Source organism: Hypomesus nipponensis, chromosome 26 (assembly GCF_054491055.1).
Source record: "Hypomesus nipponensis isolate SF chromosome 26, ASM5449105v1, whole genome shotgun sequence".
In the NCBI taxonomy this organism is placed as follows: Eukaryota; Metazoa; Chordata; class Actinopteri; order Osmeriformes; family Osmeridae; genus Hypomesus; species Hypomesus nipponensis.
The window spans coordinates 1,661,483-1,681,434 of record NC_140386.1 but is presented as its reverse complement, the minus strand read 5'-3'; the positions used below and the strand labels follow the sequence as shown (position 1 = coordinate 1,681,434).

The 19,952-nt window shown below is 40.7% G+C and overlaps 1 protein-coding gene across 1 annotated transcript in view; it reads right to left on the bottom strand.

Moving 5' to 3' along the window:
* Positions 1–19,952, bottom strand: part of palm1a (paralemmin 1a) — a 130,886-nt gene that overhangs the window by 59,187 nt on the left and 51,747 nt on the right. Inside the window, exon 4 of the mRNA XM_084693146.1 lies at positions 2,182–2,300. Coding sequence (XP_084549272.1) covers positions 2,182–2,300 — 119 coding nt within the window. The remainder of the gene's footprint in view (positions 1–2,181; positions 2,301–19,952) is intronic.

The following is a 19,952-nucleotide window of genomic DNA, read 5'->3' as shown; positions in this document are numbered from 1 at the left end:
TCCGGTGTGCGGCCGTGAGGAACATGACTTGTCATTCACAATTTCACAGCCACTGGTCACCCTGTGTAGAAATGTTTTACATACTGCCGTAATATTTCAAAATAAATGGTGCCATTGAAGATAAGTCTGTCTGTGCAGTTTCTTTCCTCCCCCCAAAAAGTTCTGGCTCAGTATTTCTTTTCACTTTAACCCTTGCTTACAGTAGTTGGGTGCACTCATTATTGTTGATAAGCACTGTCATCATTATTTGTACCCCTCTCTAGTTTTAAGCAATGTCATCAATGTTTCCCTTAGGTTTAAATGAAACATTTTTGTTATCCTACTCCTCCAAGCTCCATCATAATTTAATCATAAACATTAAATTCAACTAACCTAATTACACATTTTCAATTAAATACTACATTATCATGAGAACAAAGTGGCATGAAGAAAACAGATTTGAACTTCCAATCTTGAGGTTGGTTGTTATGCATTCTACCATTAGACCATATTAGACCATTAGATTTTACCATCTCAATGCTTCTAGTATGAGAAGTCAAGAGGTTTTATTGTCCTACATCCTCTTACAAATTGAGAGTTAAGAACGCAAATTAGTCTGAAACTAATGTGTTTAATTTTAAGTAATATCAGTTTAAATGTTTTTCTCGAAAAAGGGGACAGGGATCGATCACATCTGTCTGGTCTTATAATACAGGCATTTATATCAGTGTCACAATCTTAGCATTGTAACCCCCCCACCCCCACCCCCACCCCCATTGCAAACATTTATAACACACCCATCACGCATCATCTTGCATAATGTTGCATCTTGCGCAATGCCAGAACCCTCAACTTAAATGAGGAATATCTGTGGTATCAGATGTAATAGGTACTCTTGGTATTTTTGGTGTACTGTATTATAAATTATATGTAATGGGACTTGCTAAATTGGGACTGGCATACTAAATAATACAGTGGTAGTGGGACATATAGCAGGGTTTCCGCGGGGTCTTAAAAAGTCTTAAATTCTAAACTTAAAATTGAAGGCCTTAAAAAGTCTTAGAAACGGCTAGATTTTCATCAGAGTCTTAAATTTAATCTAGTCAGGTGTAAAAAAAAGTTTTACCCTCATTTCCAGAAAAGCTGGCCGCAGAAAGTTATTATAAAGTAGCAAAAAATTATTTAATAAAAAAAAATATATATATTTCACCCTGCGGAGAAAACTCATTTTGGCCCCTGGTATTTGCGATCTTGTTCTTTTGGTCACTACCCACAGTTCGTGACCATAGGTGAGGGTAGGATTGTAGATCGACTGGTAAATAGAGAGCTTCGCCTTTCGACTCAGCTCCTTCTTCACCACGACGGACCGATGCAGAGCCCGCATCACTGCAAACGCCGCACCAATCCGCCTGTCGATCTCGCGCTCAATTCTTCCCTCACTCGTGAACAGGACCCAGAGATAATAACTTCTCCGCTCGGGTCAAGATCTCCTCCCCGACCCGGAGATTGAACTCCACCCTTTTCCGGTCGATAACCATGGCCTCCCCCCCCCCCCCCCCCCCCCCCCCCCCCCAGAGACTCAAAAAAGGGTGGGTACTCTGCGCTGCCATTTGGTGCGTAAGCACAAACAACAGTGAGGAACCGTCCCCCCACCCGAAGGCGGAGGGAGGCTACCCTCTCGTCCACCGGGGTGAACCCCAACGTATAGGTGCCGAACCGAGGAGAAACAAGTATTCCCAACCCCAGCTCAATGCCTCTCACCGAGGGCAACTCCAGAGTGGAAGAGAGTCCAGCCCTTCTTAAGGAGACTGGTTCCGGAGCCGATGCTGTGCGTTGAGGTGAGGCCGACTATATCTAGCCGGAACCTCTCTACCTCGTGCACCAGCTCTGGCTCCTTTCCTACCAGCGAGGTGACGTTACACGTCCCTAGAGCTAGCTTCTGCAGCCGAGGATCGAACCGTCAAGGCCCCCGCCTTTGGCCGCCGCCCATCTCACACAGCACCCAACCCCCATGACCCTTCCTGCGGATGGTGAGTCCACTGGAAGGGGGTCCCACGTTGTCTCTTCGGGCTTCCAGGATCACTTGGACATGCAAACTCCCCCTCCGAGTCACCACCTTACCACGGTGGAGGGGTTTGCGTGTCCTAAGAGTATACCTCAAAATTATTAATCAATCACCAAATGCATACTCCAGTGCCATACCTAATGATGCCCTCCTCAAGCTCCTTGACCCTCGTCTCATCCAGGTGCAGCATATTTTTCACCTCTTCTTGCTCCGGTTGCACCACGTCCATCAGCCATCGTTCCCTAAGAGTCTTTGACTGGAGAGGGCAGAATCGTTCAAGTTAGCTCAATGTATTGTTAATACTAATAATACTAGTACACAGGCATTGAGCCACTGCTGATGTTACCAACATCCTACTCTTATCACTTTATGCTGTAAAAAAAATAGTGCGTTAAAGTGCTACCAAGAAATAGAGGTTAGCAGATGGCTATGACAAAAATTGTCTGTCAATAGATGTGTAGATTTCAGTATTTAATAAACAAGCAGTAGACAATTTCTGCTCCCTTTTAATTGAGTTTACTTTTGAGCTATTCTTATTTTGTAGCTTATATATGTTGTGTTTTGTACAGGAGTTGGATTCTGTAGGGGCTGTTGAAAAAATATCCTGCCCGGACAGAGGCAGGATTTTTGCGTTCACGTTAAGACGAGAAATTTGGCCATCTTAAGACAACATTGTCTTAACATGGCTGTTTTGACATCCTTAAGACATTTAAAATTGGGTGCTACCACTTCATTTGTTTCTGAGGGGAGAACATAACGATTATTGCAAGAGAGAAAACAGTTCCTCACTCAACCTATCTTGTTTGAAGGGTTAAGAAATTATATTAATTGGAAGTGACAATATGTATTTTGCAAGCTACTGGTTATTGATTGAGCCTTAATTAAATTAAGCTTCATTCATTCAGAAAAAGGCCATGGCATGGCCAGGCATGGCACTCGGGCAACGCACGTCATCCGCTCATTACCACACCTGTGTTAGCCAGCACAACCCCATTGGGCCACGTCCGATAAGACAGCATTAAAAGGATAATGAAGAGGTCTGTCCTTAAACCATTGATTCGTTAACAACAATAAAAGATAGTGATTACTTTATTACTTCTATACTGTTTGAAAATGTCTGAATATAATAAACGTTGTTAAATGTTTCTATACCTTGCAATAAAAAAAATTTTAAAAATCACCTTCATTTAGCCAGGTAGGCTAGTTGAGAACAAGTTCTCATTTACAACTGCGACCTGGCCAAGATACAACATAGCAATAAGACACATACAACAGAGTTTCACAATAGAATAAACAAACATAATAAGCACAGTAAAGCAATATTGAGCTCTTGAGCACATATCCCTTGATTATGTCCAGGAGAGAAATATGCCTATCTATTATGTTGTATCATTGATAAACTGTCATTATACTGTTCTATTATGCCTGTATAGCCATAAGTTGGGTCTTTTTAAGAAGCGACAAGGAAATGCCTGTGACACTACGGTAGATCAGAGGTCACAATACTACCAAAGTGTATAATGCCATGCAAATTTGAAAAACTTTGTAAGAAATTTGTGACGTAAAAAGCTTTCACACCATCCAACCAAGTGAATAACACTCTCAAAAGGAAGGCATATCACTATCCAAGTCTGCCATTAAGAGAAGACTTAGTGAGAGCAAATACAGAGGGCTTACCAAAAGGTGCAAACAGGGCTGGACTGGGACAAAAAAAATCGGCCCTGGCATTTTTGGCCCAGGCGGCCCACACCCACCGTGACTGGTTAGACACATTCCCTGCAGACAGTCCTCTTAAAATATGCGTGCATGGTATGAGTTGTCTAGTGTTCTGCGTTCATGTGATAGTTTTGGATCCTTCAAGAGGGGTCTCAAGACGTATCCTGCTCTTCTCCCTGTACACCAACAGCTGCACCTCCAGTCATCGCCCGTCAAACTCCTGAAGTTTGCGGACACCACCCTCATTGGGCTCATCTCTGGTGGTTAAAATAGGGTAACCAAGTAAAACTGTGTCCTCCAATTTAGATTGATCATTTATTTGATTTCTTATATAACTGCTAGCCTTTAACAAATCAGTTGTGTGTGCGTGTGGTATACGCCCACAATCTTCCCCCTTCAGTATTTCATTCAGTATTATTCATTGTTTTGGATTTTTGCAGTTATGACATGAGGCGCACTTAACACACACACAGCCTCCCTTCCTTCCTGAGAGTCCCTGTTAATTTGCCTACTCCTTACCACGTCGTCAACTACTCTATCTTACATATTTTCCTCACTCGCTCCCATGGTCACTCACTTTCCTCCTGCTGTGCTTCTTCCGGACCCTGACCCTGTCACTATGTTGTTTCTGCTTCTCTGAGCCAGCCTCTCATCCTTCCTGTACAGGTAATGCTGATGTTGAAGTAGCTACAGCCCCAAACATGTCCGAAATATTTGCACATTTTGAGGCATTCGCCTGTAGATATTAAATATTTTTCTCCCGTAATTTGGTCATTTGTCCATTTTAACGATGCTAAACTTCCATCTTAAGCATTAGCCTACTATAGCTCGTGTCTCAGGGCTGGCGGGAAGCGATATTATGAATTCCACTATGGCCACGCCAAGACCCACCCTTCAATAGCATTTATTGTCATCAACATCATGAAGTGTTTTGAGAAACTGGTCCGGAGTCACATCACAACAAACCTGCCATGCACTTTTGACCCCTACCAGTTTGCATACAGAACAAACAGGGCTACAGAAAATGCAATTGCCATAGCTCTCCACACCACACTTACACACGTGGAACAGAGCCGTAAAGCAGACTGGTCACCAAACTGATGGACTTGGGGCTTTCACAACAAATCTGCTACTGGATCAAAAATGTCCTGACACACTGCTCCCAGAGGGTTAAGTAGGATCCCATCTCTCCTCAGCTCTCAGCATCAGCTTCCCACAGGGCTGCGTGTTGAGCCCCTTACTTTACAAAAGAGCTGTTAGTCAACTATAGGAGGAAAAAAATCGGACATGCAGCCTATTGTCATCAATGGGGAGAGAGTGGAGAGGACTTCAGCTTCCTGGGCACTCATATCGAGGAGGACCTTTCCTGGACAAGAAACACCACTGCTGAAACAGACACAACAGAGGCTGTATTTCCTGAGGTTACATGGAAGAACAAATTAAAATTTAGCTGCAAGCAGCGATGCGCGTTCCTCCGCTAAATGGCAAAATATTATAAAAATGTACATTGTAGAAGGTCAAGAGTTGGACAACAAGAGAGCAAAACTACTTCATGTTGAGCCAACTACAATAGGCTGAATGGGGATTTGAACTCATGAGCAAAAGGTTACAAGGCAGCCTCTCTTCACTCTCTGCTACACACCAACTGTTGAGAATGTAAGAGTAGAAAGGGCAAGTATTAGCTTTGGTCAGCTTTGGGACAAAGGTTAAGAAGCAGTTGACATTTCAAAGTGGAATTGCGTGAAATTGTGCATGGTATTTCATAATGATGTCATCCTGATTAACTAAACAGATATTCCAATTTAAGACAGGCTAAAAGACTGTGGCTGGATTCAACCTACAAACTTACGATCAAGAATAGCCTCATTGGCAAAAGGTTTGTGGCACAGCTCATGATCAACTCCTTGCGGACATTGATGTACAATAGCCGACTCTCACTTCCCATTAAACCACACAACATGCACTCTCAGGGTGACCAACAAGATTATTTAACTAACAAACAACAATATTACAAACATCTAACTGAACGAACGCAACAACTGAAAACACTTGCATAGCTGTTGTAACCAAACTATTATCCACAAGTTTTGGCGTTTTTTGACATGCCACACTGCATGCTGGATACCCAAGAGCGCTGACGCCGATGATCTAGCTGTGCTCCGACTGCGTGATATGACAAGATGCTAGTGATGAGCTAAGGTCTCGGAGTCTCCTGAAATGGAACGCGTCTTTCTGCCTTGAAGCTGCGTGCGCATCATCATCAAGACCCCGTGTATATGGCAAGATAACATCCAAGCTAAGAATTTCGCCGAATCTGACTGCAGCTTTGTATACCATATGTAGCCTACTGTGTTATGGTTGTCTGAGTTAAACAACTTGCTTAATGAATTCAATGGCTGTTAAATGTCAAATCCAACTACACATTTATAAAAGAGAGAGTTCCAATCAAATCTGAATTCTTTTTAAACCTAGAGGTTTAAGACAACCTTTCCCTAAACTGACATGCACCAACTCAGAGAATTGAGTTTCAACATCCATTTACACATTTAGTCTCTATTTTTTACTCTACTCTTAAGGCATAACTATGTTTAACTTAATGTCTGCTCCTCTCTGTCACCAACTGTCTCTGGAGTGGGGGCTTCACAGGGTTTCGACAGGTGTAAACAAGTTAAATTTAAGACTTTAAGACCTAATACCCCTTCCAATTGAAATTAAAGACCACATTTACGATGGAAATACAGATCAAAAGAGGAAATATACAGTTATCTCCCCAAACACTGATGTCTGTTCAATATGAACAGTATGGTAAAATGACAACAATCGGTTGAGTTTAAGTACATTGACTAAATGTGTGTAATGCGAAAGGATAACACAAAAATTTAATTGCTGTCCTAAATTATATCTTTTATTACACAATGGTGGAGCGGAAACTAGCAATTCCATGAATCCCATGGAAACAAAGGCAAATGTGTGAGATGTACTGATGTGGAGCACAAATCATCCAAGAAGCAGTACTTCTCTTGAGAGGTTTTTATTCAGATGACTAATCATTGGATTCAGGTCAAAAGTCTATAACTTGAACTGGTTTCAATATTTAAGACACTAAAAGTTAGCAGGTTGGCATGCTGGGACAGGGAAAGGATTACAAATTTAGACTTTGATCAAAGTAAAAAATGCTGGTTTGTCCTTTTTCATCAATATCCTCAAAAAAGCAGTCTGCAGAACTACTGTGTCTGTGGGTGACTGTCTGTCTCTGGAGGAGCAAGCAGGGCCTGCAGGCAGGGGCAAGTAGGGCCTGCAGGCAGTCAGTCAGGGCAGGCCAGCTGGATGAAGCTGTCCTGGGGTCAGGGCTGAAGAGAAGCTGTCCTGATTCTGTCCAGCTACAGGGGGGTAGTCCAGCAAGGGATCAGTTTTTCTCTCAGCATCCTCTGTTGAACTCTGTTGAGCAGGCCTCTGCATGACCCTCCAGACCTGTAAAAGTGAAGAAATTATCCATGTCAGTTGTAAAAGTGAATGAAGCTTTTTACATCTACACTTGACAAACTACAGTTTTGACTGCGAAATGCAGTGGCATCACTTGAACTTGAATCCAAATGGGTTGAACTGATGGAGACCCGGCCATGCAGTCACTCCAAACATTTGGCTCGATTCCAGGCTCTGGCAAGAGTATTTAGCTCTAAACTGGTCAATATACACATCTGACCAAAGACCAGCTTGACCTTTGCCTGTAAACAGTGAATCTGACTGTCAGAGACCTTTAAATAGGCTGACTGAGTGAAACTAGCCTGGCTAACGTAGGTCGCTTTCTTAGGAAAATGACAAATGAAATGGGCTTGTTTTGAAAGATTCTATATCTTCAGTAGACTCTTGTCTACAAAAAGCCCTCCCTGATGTTTTAGGACTAGAATGTAGTGAATTACGATATAGTTTACACACTGCCAGTGAGTGAGCAAGCCGAGTCTGTCACTGAATCAAAGTCAAAACAATGTACCCCCGGGACGCAGTCTCACTCCACTTGCAAGTTTTCCACAGATCACTAAAATAATCGGAGCATCTGGCTACAAGCACAATTCCTACATCTCCTAAAGGCTTCCCTCCTCGAGGTCTGGTAACAAACACATTTTTGGTGTCGACCGAACTGTAAAATGGTGAACTTATGAACATGACGCGACCAAAACATGGCTGCCGCCTAAGCCTATGCGGTCTCCCTGGCGCATAGGCTTATTACAAAGACTTTCACGAGCCAAATTAAAATTAAGCCAACAGGTCTGTGGAGAATCGCTTGTTCTCCTAAAAGCTGCCCTCCTCTACCTTTCTGATGAATTTGCCGAGATGCTATGATTCACTAATTACACAGAGGGAAAAACTAGCTACTCTTCGAGTTTGGTTTTCCGTTACTTCAAACTCACGATTTAAAGGTCTCAAAGTGCTCAAACCTTCACCATCATTCAAGAGTAGTGTACTTTCACAAACCCAATCATTGATTATAGCTTAAAATTAGTAAAAATAGGACTTACCGAAAGTGGCTGCCTCCAACACGGCTTTCAGGTGATTCCAGTTGAAAACAACAATGGCCGCCAAAGAATAATTTATATTCGTAACGGCAAGCTGCGATTGGAAGCGAAATGAGTGTGAGGGTGGGGCTTGGTCAGCACACCATTTCCAGAAAGGATGTGTGTGCGTCTCGCCAAGCTCGCGCGTGTCAGTAGGTTGACCACCTGTTCCTCTTTGCGCTGTATAGCACAGCATTTTCAATATGCGATGTGCGGAACAAGGGGTGAAAATGCTGTGCGCACTGTGGAGCAATTCAATTGAATTCAATCATATATTCACATACCAAGGTGAAATTGTTTATGGTACTAGAGATTGATGTCGTCTTGAACCCTATTAGGTTTGAAAAACAATCAGTCAAAATTATATTTGATTTATTAACCCAAAAAATATTGAGGCAATTTGGACATTTACATAAATACACTTCTTTCAGCCATTTTGTATTGCATTTCTTATTCCATGTCACCCTATGTAAAGACATGTATTCTACACATATGGAACTAATTTCAAGTTGATTGGATCTATGGTTCAGGAGGATAAGGGTTTTGAAGGTTGTACCAAATTTAGACAGTACAAGAAAATTAACCCTAAAAATTTTTGTCGAATCTTCTTCAAATTTGCCACAGATGATCTTCAGACCAAGCCTCACAAAAGTTATCTTTTAGGATTTTAGAGTTTCAAAATAAATTGTTAGTTACAGCCAATCAAATTGATGTGGCCGAATTGAGGTGGCCGCCATTTTGATTGAATGAATATGACAATTTTTCACTACCCCTCCTATAAAGTTTGTCCAATCTTCACAAAATTTGGCACAGATCCTCTTCAGACCAAGCCACACAAAATACAAAGTTTTTTTGATTTTCTAAAACTTTTGACTGGAACAGCCAATCAAAGTTGTCAACCAAGCCACCATAAAAGAGTGAAGTGAGGTAATATCTCAGCACCTCTTTACTGCATTGACACCAAACTTTGTATAAGGACTAGGGACCCTGTTCTAAAGAGGTCCAATAGGTCATGCCATTTCACCTCTCGGTGGCGCTGCAATAAGCAAAAAATGTTCACCAATTATCTTCAGATTAAGCCTCACAAACGTTTTCACATGGTTTTTGATTTTCAAAACTGTTTTTCCGGTAAAGTTATTCAAAGTCGGCGATGAAGCCGCCAAAACAGGAAGTGAGATCATATCTCAGGAAATTTTTGCTGAATTTACATCAAACTTGGTAAAGGTGTTCGGGACCCTGTTCCAATGAGGTCCAAAAAGGTTATGTCATCTAACTGCGAGGGTGCGATCCTGTGTCTTGTTTAGAACCGGTTCCCAGTGGAACAATTCCTTGGAACCGTCAGCCAAATTATATAACAATTCTGGTAAAGGTTCTAAAGTTTGGATGTATTTCACACAACAAAATGACAACAACGCCACTTGTAAAACGTGTAAAAAGTATATTTCGTCTAAGGGAGGAATTACAACAAATATGAAGAAATATTTGAACACACAGCATGGAAAGAAGTTACTGAAATGTCATGTGTTCGAGGCATGCAGCAGCGCAGCTAACGTTTGCGCTTAATCTCTATCAAAGGTAGAGCTAAACTCCTCAAAAGTGATCACAACCACTTGTCACTGTGTGAAGCAATTTGCCTTTATTGTGTATAGTCGATCAAGTTATCTTCTGTTCCGTCGTTTGAAGCATACATTTTAGCTCCGGCATTCGTCTCCCATTATTGATCACTTCACGTTAATTATCGGAGGGCGTGGGTTATCAGCAAACGTTCGCGTTGTCATGTTAACCCATTATTAAACTGAGCATATTGATTTTTATTCCATTATTAAACTTAGCATTTTAATTATTTAACAGAATGGCCGATGTTTGACACTGTCATATGATATGATTTGACCTTGGCTGAAAATGGAAGATTCTATAATTCTATTCTAAGCTATCGTAGTGTAGAAGAAGAGCAACGGAAAAATGTAAATGTGTATGTATACATACTGTATATGGTGTGCAGCATTATAGAATATTATATAAAAGAAAATTAATATAAACTAGAAAGTGCCTTTCCTGCAGAAAATGAGTTGGAATGCTGAAAGCTGAAATTAATTTTTTTAAATGGCTGAAAATACAGACATGAGAAAATACTCACAAGCTGAAATTAATTTTTAAAGTGTGAGTCGCACAAAAGAGGCAGTGTGGAAGCTGAACTGCATCATCTAACAATGCTAAGAGCTGAAATACAATGCGGAAGAGAAGCTGAAAGCTGAACTGTTAACCCTTGTGCTGCCTTCGGGTCACATGACCAAAAGGTTCATAACGAACCATCGTTGTGTTTACCCAATTTTACCCAATACAAAAGCAAATAAAAATAATTTTCTTTTAACCTTCGCAATGTGGGGGGTCTGAGACAGCCCAACGGTTAAAAGAAAATGCTTCACTATGTTTTTGTATGCGGTAAAGTTGTCGCAAACGAAGGTGGGTCACAATGACTGATGGGTCAGAATGACCCGAGGAGAACACAAGGCTTAAACCAGTAGAGTAGGCCAGTAGAAGAAGTAGAATATTTGTTTTAGTAGCTGACATTATAGAAACAGAATTACTACTCTACCAGCAGTTTCAAGAACGTGTACCTTCTACTTTCTTTGACAAATTTGTCACCAGATTTGCATTGGTCTCGATGGGGCAAGAGTTGGACTTTGTCTCGCTTTCGTGGGGCACAAAAAAAAATTGTAAGTCTGTTGGATTCCACAGACAACTGTCTACGTCCCATGGGCAGAAATCCCGGGGGGGACAAGACCCCCCCAATCCTGGGAAAAATTGGATTTGTCCCCCCCAATAAATCACTGTAAAAATAACTATTTAATTTCAATAACATTAATAATATGCAATGAAAGCACTTTGCTGATTATGGACACGATGGCACTTTTTAAAGTTTTAAATGATTGTAAACCCGCCCTTGGTCCCACAATGGTTTGATTCACAGCCCCAGCCCTCAGCAGTAATGCAGGTGCATATGTGAAAATTGGACAGTATTTGTTTGTGTCGTTGGTGGCTGATGTCCAGTAAGTAGTTGTAAAAAAGGATTGGTTTGACAATTTATTTCTACCACTCAATACAATAAAACATTCATAACTTCACAATTTTCCCTGCAGTTTTCACTATGTTAGTTAGCTAGCTAAGTAACATCACCAGCTGTTTGAATTAGAGTCAGAGAGAAGCTAGCAATGCAGTAGTTGTGTTCCTTATTTGACAAGGTGACTTGAGTTAGCTAGCACCTATTCCATTTGGCGTCGTCAAAAGATGGAAACTTTGCTATTGTCAATTTAATCCAAGATCAGCACGGATATTGTAGTTCTTCGAAATCCATTTGCCATGGTTAGCGATACTGAACAGAACTATACTATATTCATTGTCATAATTATCTTAAATGGTCTCGTTGCAAAAGCTAAATTGTCTCTAGGGACTTTGAAGCACCTGTGTGCCGATCTGGAGAAAACTGGCGATAGCAAAGCTGATGGCAAATACCACACAAATGGAATTGGGGCTCGCTAGCTCTTCAAATTCAGCTATTCGGGGAAGCCAGCCAATATAAAACCAAAACATGAATTATATTAATATGACAAAAGGTTGCAGTTTGTGTTGTGTAAAGGGTGAACTCATACAACTGTCAATCCTTGTCAATGCAATCCGTTTCACCTTTCCTAACTGTCTAGCTACCTGGTAGATCGAAGCCTATTCTAGAAAAATGGTAATAAATTATGAATCCCATCTCCTACTGTAAATAAGCTGCACATTGTGTGTGCGGCCAGCATGGTAGAAAAATTGCAGAAAAAAGAAAGACGGACATCAGAGCATTTCAGGACACCACAAGGCAAGGAAAGAACCCTTGTGGCCTAATCTCAAAGACTAGTTGATAAAATGTTCATGAAAATGATGTGAAATGTGCTAATTGAATGTTTCTTAATGATGCCATTAGGCAGAGGAGGCACCAGATGAAAAACAGACAATAGAGCTGCAGGTAGGCAGGAACAGACTGGCAGAGACGGGGTCTTGGGTACGTTTGTTAAAATAGGGACATAATTGGACAATGCCATGGATACCCCCACACTCTGCTTAAACTGGTGACGGAACCAACATTTGTTTGAGGCAATGGTATTGTTTTTGTGATTAATGGGCAAACACCTTATGTCTTTTCGAGGAGACAGACTGTGAGTCAGTGAGGGTGGTGAAAGGGAAAGAGCCAGGGAGAGACTTTAGATGATTCACAGCCATGGCAGTACCGGGGGTCAACCTTTTTGCCAGCAGTAAACAGTGGCACAGTACTGTCTAGTCACCTCAGTGGTGGCACAGAACCATATCAGCCACACCCACAATTTATAGAACCGCAGACTCTTGCCAACAAAGTGTTGACACTTCAAGAGAAATGGTTTCGCGATTTCCCCCCGACTTTATGATGGTTCAATTGAGATGAGACTGCACCATGCCTATTGTAATTACATAAACTGCACCCATACAGTTTACAGTACATAATGGCCTTTCTTGGTATTGCTGGTTGTAAATACTGTACACTTGCATTCATACTTGACTGAAAAAACACTACTATAACTACATTTGAACAAGTTGAGACAACCCTTCAGTTACTAACTATAAATCATCCAGGAGTATTAATTATGGTTCCTCAATATACATTTAACATATAGGCTGGATTACAGCAATCATTTTGGTGTCCCCCTCAGAAATTGCTATTGAGAAAATGTCATATAATTGTCCTCCCCAAAGCAGATTTTCGCCACTGCTATGACCAACACAAAAGTAGCCATCTATTGATCCAAAAATGAAGCATGAAGAGTGAAAATTGTTGCACTGCTGGCAAACTAGAAATACTCTTGGAAACTCTAAGCATTTCAGTCAGCACTCTAGGCTCTCCACATACACACCCATGTAAATCTCAGAAATGTGGATAAGACCTCTGGATAAGAGCGTCTGCTAAATGACTAAATGTAAATGTTTTGAAAAACTCATGGAACATAATCAGTGATATTGAAAAAAGTTGAATAAAAAAAATTGTTTATGGTTTTGTCAATATTTTAAAGCTTAAATGGTGGCTGTAGCTAAAATATTGAGGAAGAAGAAGGATTTGAACGTTGAAGTTTAAGAGGATTGAAAAAAAACTCAATTGGAAAACCATGTAAAAAATATTATGAATATTGATTTATGTTAATTCAAACATTGGTAGAAAGTTGAAAAGTCATAGCAGTCATAGCCTGAAACTGCTGAATTCTTTGATAGTTGAACAGTTTTAATAGCTGAAGATTTGAAGGCGCTGATTTTCGAACAGTACAGCCAATCAAAATCTGCGGCAAAGCCGGCAAACAGGAAGATGGGTCGTATCTCAGCAAATCTTTGATGGATTCCAAGCTGCATTTAATCAGAACCCTGTTCTGAGTATGTCTAAAATGTTTTTCGTTCATTTTACCTGTACTTTACCGGCTTGGACACCTCATTGTTGCTTGCAGCTTTATTTTTATGTGTTTTTCATGCCAACAATATTAATAAAATTATCAAATGCATTAAGTGAAACTCATAATTGTTATTATTTTCAACTGAAATAATTTGGCTAGTGGAAATTATGATTGGCTGGTGGTCAAAAAAGTTAATTTAGAACCCTGGCCTTTACCGTTCAGTCGCTTGACAGATCAATGCGTCCTCCTGGTCGGATGTCAGATGGTTTAGCGTAGGCTATTTACAGTTAATGGAAAATCAAAAGGCTGATGGCTTTTTTATTTGCATGCATTAATTTAACTACTATTTTTAACTTGTGAAAATTCTGTTTAAAATATGCTATTTCTAATTGTTTTCAAATGTTCCTTGATTTCTGGAAATCATCTCATGACCCCCCCTCTCTGTCTCGCGACCCCCACTTTGGGAACCACTGCCCTATGGTACCAATACCATGCATGACATATCCGATATTATTAAGGTAAAATAACAACTGGTAAATATAAGGTAGCATGCACAATAAATGACAAGAAGCTGGAAAACATAACTTATGCCATTACTCTGGTTTACTAATATATATATTATTAATAAATATGAATATATTTTGTTTTACCATTAGCTGTTCATGTTAGCTGTGCTGTCAGACATACAGGTTATAGTTACTGTGACAGTAACTATAATCTAGATCTGTTGGGTGACATAGAAGCTGTAATTACAGGGTCACATCTCTCTCTCTTTAAAGGTCTGTGCTAATTGGTTCTCCATATTTGTACTTTTAAAAATCCAAAATGTGAATGTAAATTCAACAGCAGCACGACCATAATAGTTGTCTTATCTGATGCCATCACTAAGCTGATTAAAGAATTGAATTTAGGCTGCTATATTTAACAGTGAATTCATTTCATTCAGGTGTGGATGGATGGTAAATCAGGAAAGACAGGGGAGGACAGCAGGTAGGTCTAACATTAGGTGGAAGTGTAGGGGGAGCCACTTGATACCAACAGATTCATTTCTTAATAATATAGCTGCAAGCAGCGATGCGGGTTCCTCCGCAAAATGGCAACATATTATAAAAATGAACATAATAGAAGGTCAAGTGTTGGACAACAGAGCAAAACTACTTAATGTTTGGCCAACAACAATAGGCTGAATGAGGATTCAAACTCATGAGCATAAGGTTACAAGTCAGTCTCTTTATCCTTTTTGCTACACATCAACTGTTGAGGTTTTATGACTAGAAAGGGCATTAGCTAAATAGTATTAGCTTTGATCAGTTATGGGACAAAGGTTAAGAAACGGTTGACATTTCAAGGTAAAATTGCATGAAATTGTGCATGGTACATCAGAATGATTTCACCTTGAAGCCAATAAGGTTTGAAAAACCATCAGTCTAGATTTTATTTGATTTATTGACACAAAGATATTGAGTCAACTCTTCTTGAGTTGTTCTATTTCTTGAATCTCAGTCAATAGACACTTATCAATAGTCATGTGGGCAACTGGGCTAGGGCAGACCTCATGTTCAGCTCCTTACGAGTCTGTGACAGCACAGCAGCCAATTCTCTGGTCCCATTAAACTACACATGCACAATCAGAGTGACTAACAAGATTATATTAACTAACAAAAAATAACATTCCACATCTAACTGAACGAACACAACAACTGAAATCCCTCGCACGGCTGTTGTAACCAAACCATTTTGTTTAGTGTTTGCCTATTTGACATGCCGCACTGCATGCTGGGTACCCAAGGGCGCTAATGCTGATTATCTAGCTTTGCTCCAACTGTGTGATTTTAGTATTTGGGGTCTGTGTTGCTCTCAGCATCCTCTGTTGCATCCTCTGTTAGGCTCAGTTGTAAAAAATAAAGCTTTTTCCATCTACACTTGATACAGACTTCAGTTTTGACTATGAAAGGCAGTGGCAATACTTGAACTTGAATCCAAATGTGTTGGAGACCCATGTAAAGTCACTCAAAACACAGGTTCGATTCCAGGCTCTGACATCAGTATTTTGCTCTAAACTGGTCAATAGACACGTCTGACCAAAGACCAGCTCGACCTTTGCCTTTAATCAGTGATTCTGACTGTCAGAGACCATTAAATAGGCTGACCGAGTGAAACTAGCCTGGCTAACGTAGGTCGATTTCTCAGGCAAATTATGAATGAAACAGGATTGCTTTGAAAATCCTAGATACTGGCTATCTTAAGCAGTCCTCCCTGATGTTTTTGGAGTAGAATTGAGTGAAATACAGTCACTGCCAATGAGCGAACCAAGTCTGACTGAGGCTCACGTCAAAACAATGCACTCACTCAAATTGCAAGTTGTCCACAAATCACAAAAATAATAGGACCATCTGGCTAAAAGCACAATTCCCACATCTCTTGAGGGTGCCCTGCCCTTTTTTTGAGGTAGAATTTACCGAACTGTAAATAAAATGGTAAACAAGAAGCAACCAAAACATGGCTGCCTCTTAAGCCTATGCTGCCACTCCAATTACAAAGACTTTCACGACCCAAATCAAAATTCTGAGCCTACAAGTGAGGAATCTCACTTTCTCCTAAAAGCTGCCCTCCTCAACTTTTTTGGTGAAGAATTTGCCGAGATGCTAAATGATTCACGAATTATAAACACAAAAGAAAAATAATTCCATGTCACCCTATGTAAAAGACATTTATTCTACACATATGTAACACATTTCAAGCCTATTGGATCTATGGTTCATGAGGAGAAGGGTTTAGAAGGTTGTACCAAATTTGGACAATACAGGAAAATCTATCATGGTGGACCTTATGGGTTCTTGAGGCTTTTTGTTCCCCATGAGAAATAACACATGTATACCAATTTTCAGACATTTTGGAGTAATGGAGCGCTGGGGAAATCACGTAGAATATGGGCGTGGCTTATAGCGCCACTTATGGGCGCACATGGGCCACTAGCCGTCTGGGAGTAATGAGTGACCTGTTTTGAACAGGGACCAAATTTGAAAAAAATTGGGTCAAGGACTTTGAGCTATTGAGCCATTTCACGGAGAATAATAATAATAATAATAATACCAACAAAAACAATAGGTTCCAATTATTAATATGGAAAATCTATTACCTAATGTTTGTTTGACAATATGTCTAAGTGGAGAAGAACACAGGCAAGGAGTGAATGAGACAGAAATGAGGTCGGCGATGACATCAGGTAGGAGTTCTATTAGTAAGACCACACAAAACTAAATGTCCAGTATGGTTTGAAGTTCTGTTAACCAATGTCCGGCACTTATTTTTTTTTTTCTTTTTTGGGGGGGGGGGGGGGGGTTTGGGGGGGGGCAAAATTGTTGCTCCATACCCCTCTGACACTGGGTAGTTGCGCCCCTGTCATTCAGCCTATTGTTGTTGGCCAAACATGAAGTAGTTTTGCACTCTTGTTGTCTAACTCTTGATCTCCTACAATGTAAATTTCTATAATATTTTGCAACATAATAATAATATTATGTTGGTGCAATGGGAGTCAATGGCAGCCCCTAGACCATTAATGTAAAAAGTTGAGAAATTTGGCATGTTGAAACTTCAGAGCATTAGTAACTACTGTACCACGAATACTATACTATAGAGCGAACAATGTCTTACTGAGTGTATTTTGTGACTGCCATCTTGACTGTAAATAACCAAATGTATTTAATTCCATTGTATTTAGCTAAAACTTTGTCTCAAGGACAGAGTGTAAGGGTATAGCAGCTAAATTAGTCAATAGGTAGCTAGCTAGAGATCGAGTTTCAGGGTACATGCCGCAGAGTGAGACCCTGTCTTTGTTTGCATAATTAGGGCCATTGTAGAATTTGGACATGTTACTGTATCACTGACTTGCACCTTGTGCTGCCTTCGGGTCACATGGCCAAAAGGTTCATAACGAACCATCGTTGTGTTTACCCAATACAAAAGCAAATAAAAATAATTTTCTTTTAACCTTTGCAATGTGGGGGGTCTGAGACAGCCCAACGGTTAAAAGAAAATGCTTCACTTTGTTTTTGTATGCGGTAAAGTTGTCGCAAACGACGGTGGGTCACAATGACTGATGGGTCAGAATGACCGGAGGAGAACACAAGGCTTAACCTCTGTAACCCCACTACACATTTCTGATCACTTCTTTATCCAATTCTCTGTCTCTCTTGATAAGTATCACTCCCTCCTCAAATCCTTCTCTGTCCGCAAAATTGATGCTAAAACCCACTACTTCCTGAACAAAATTAACTCCTCAAACCCTTACAAACCTTTTTTCCACCTTCTCAACCCCCTCCACCCTGACAGCAGACGACTTCTCCTTCTTTGAGAAAAAAGTTGCTAACATTAGCAGTCAGTTCCCTGAACCCACCTTTCCTACCGACTCACCCTTTATGACTGACCCTACTAAATGTCTAAACTATTTCTCTCCCCTGTCCGAGGCAGAGATCTCTGACCTCATTCTCTCTAATTGCCCCACCTTCTGTCCCCTTGATCCAGTCCCCTCCCCCCTCTTTCAAACCATCTCTCCCTCCATCATAACTTTTCTTCTCCATGTTCTTAACCCTTCTAACAGGTCAGAGTTAGCCCTCTACTCAAAAAACCCTCCCTTAACCCAACCGTCTTCCAGAACTACAGACCAGTATCACTGCTACCCTTCTTTTCTAAAACAATTGAACGCACTGTATCTAACCAACTGTCAAACTTTCTCTCTCAGAACAACCTGCTTGACCCCAACCCATCGGGCTTCAAGACTGGCTACTCCACAGAAACTGCTTTCCTGACAAGTCACCACTGCCCTCCAGTCTGCCATAGCGGCTTTGAGGTCATCTGTCATCATTCTATTGGACCTTTCTGCAGCGTTTGATACAGTTAACCATCAGATCCTGCTCGCCAGACTTTCTGAAATGGGCATCACTGGCACTGCATTTTAGTGGATCTCATCCTACCTGTCTTTGACTGTCACGGAGTGTGGAGGGGTAGGACCCAAACGCAGGAGAGATGCAAGGCATGGTACGAAGGGGTTTATTATCCAAAAACGGGACACAGAAGGGTACTCACACGCAGGGGTAGTAGCAGTATGACAAGACCAAGACTGGACACAAAACAGAAACCTAAATACACAGAACCAAACGACACACAGGTGAAGACAATGACACTAACGAGAACCAGACACAGGTGAAGACAATGACAGGGAAACACTAGGACAGGGCAAAACCAAAAACAGTAGGGGGGCACGGCTGTGGCCGTGACATTGACGTCAGAACTGTTCATGCCTACATAGCCTTGTTGTTCGTCAATTGATTTTTAAGTTTCAGAGATTTTCATGTTTTTAAAAGGTACAAACTAACTCAAACTCATGTTAAGGAAATGTAGACAGTATGCCGTCCATAATGTTTAATCTTCATTTTTGTTCAGAAACAATACTGCCTTAGATTTTCAAATGAATGGTCATTACCCGGCTTCCACAGAGCTTGATAACAAAACATGCAGGACAGCGGCCCTCGAGGACCAGGATTGGAGAACCCTGCTTTAGCTCATCTAAGCTAGTTAGTAAAGTAGGCTATGAACATTCTACTCCGTACTATATAGCCCAACTCGTACAGTTTCATAATCTCTTTGTTTTATAAGATAATCTGTACATCTGTACATGCTGTATTTATTTTGTAACATCTCATTGATACATTTACATTTATGCATTTAGCAGAAGCTTTTATCCAAAGCGACTTCCAAAAGAGAAGTGTTATTGTTGTGTTATTATAGAATATATTATTATGTATTCTCTCCAGTTTTAACTAAACGTCTCCGGTGGATTGTTTGTGGTTTAGGAGTTTAGCTTCCTGTCAAATTATCCTCGGCACAGTATAAGGAGGACAGAACAGAGGGTTTGACAAGTGTGATGACTGTTTTCCTCCACAGATACCATGGGCTTGGACAGGGAGTTGGACTAGTTCAATTTCACTTTGACTTGATGGGTGTGATCTGTGAAGAATGAATGGCACCCCATGCAATGGTGAAGGGCTATAACCCAGGGTTGATTGTAACTGGTGTTGGAAAACACATGTAGTAGGGCAGAATATAGGAACTGGGCATTGGGTGCTGGTGTGGAAAGTCCCTAAAAACTATGCAGAATGGGCAGAAAATATTACATTACATTGTATCAAG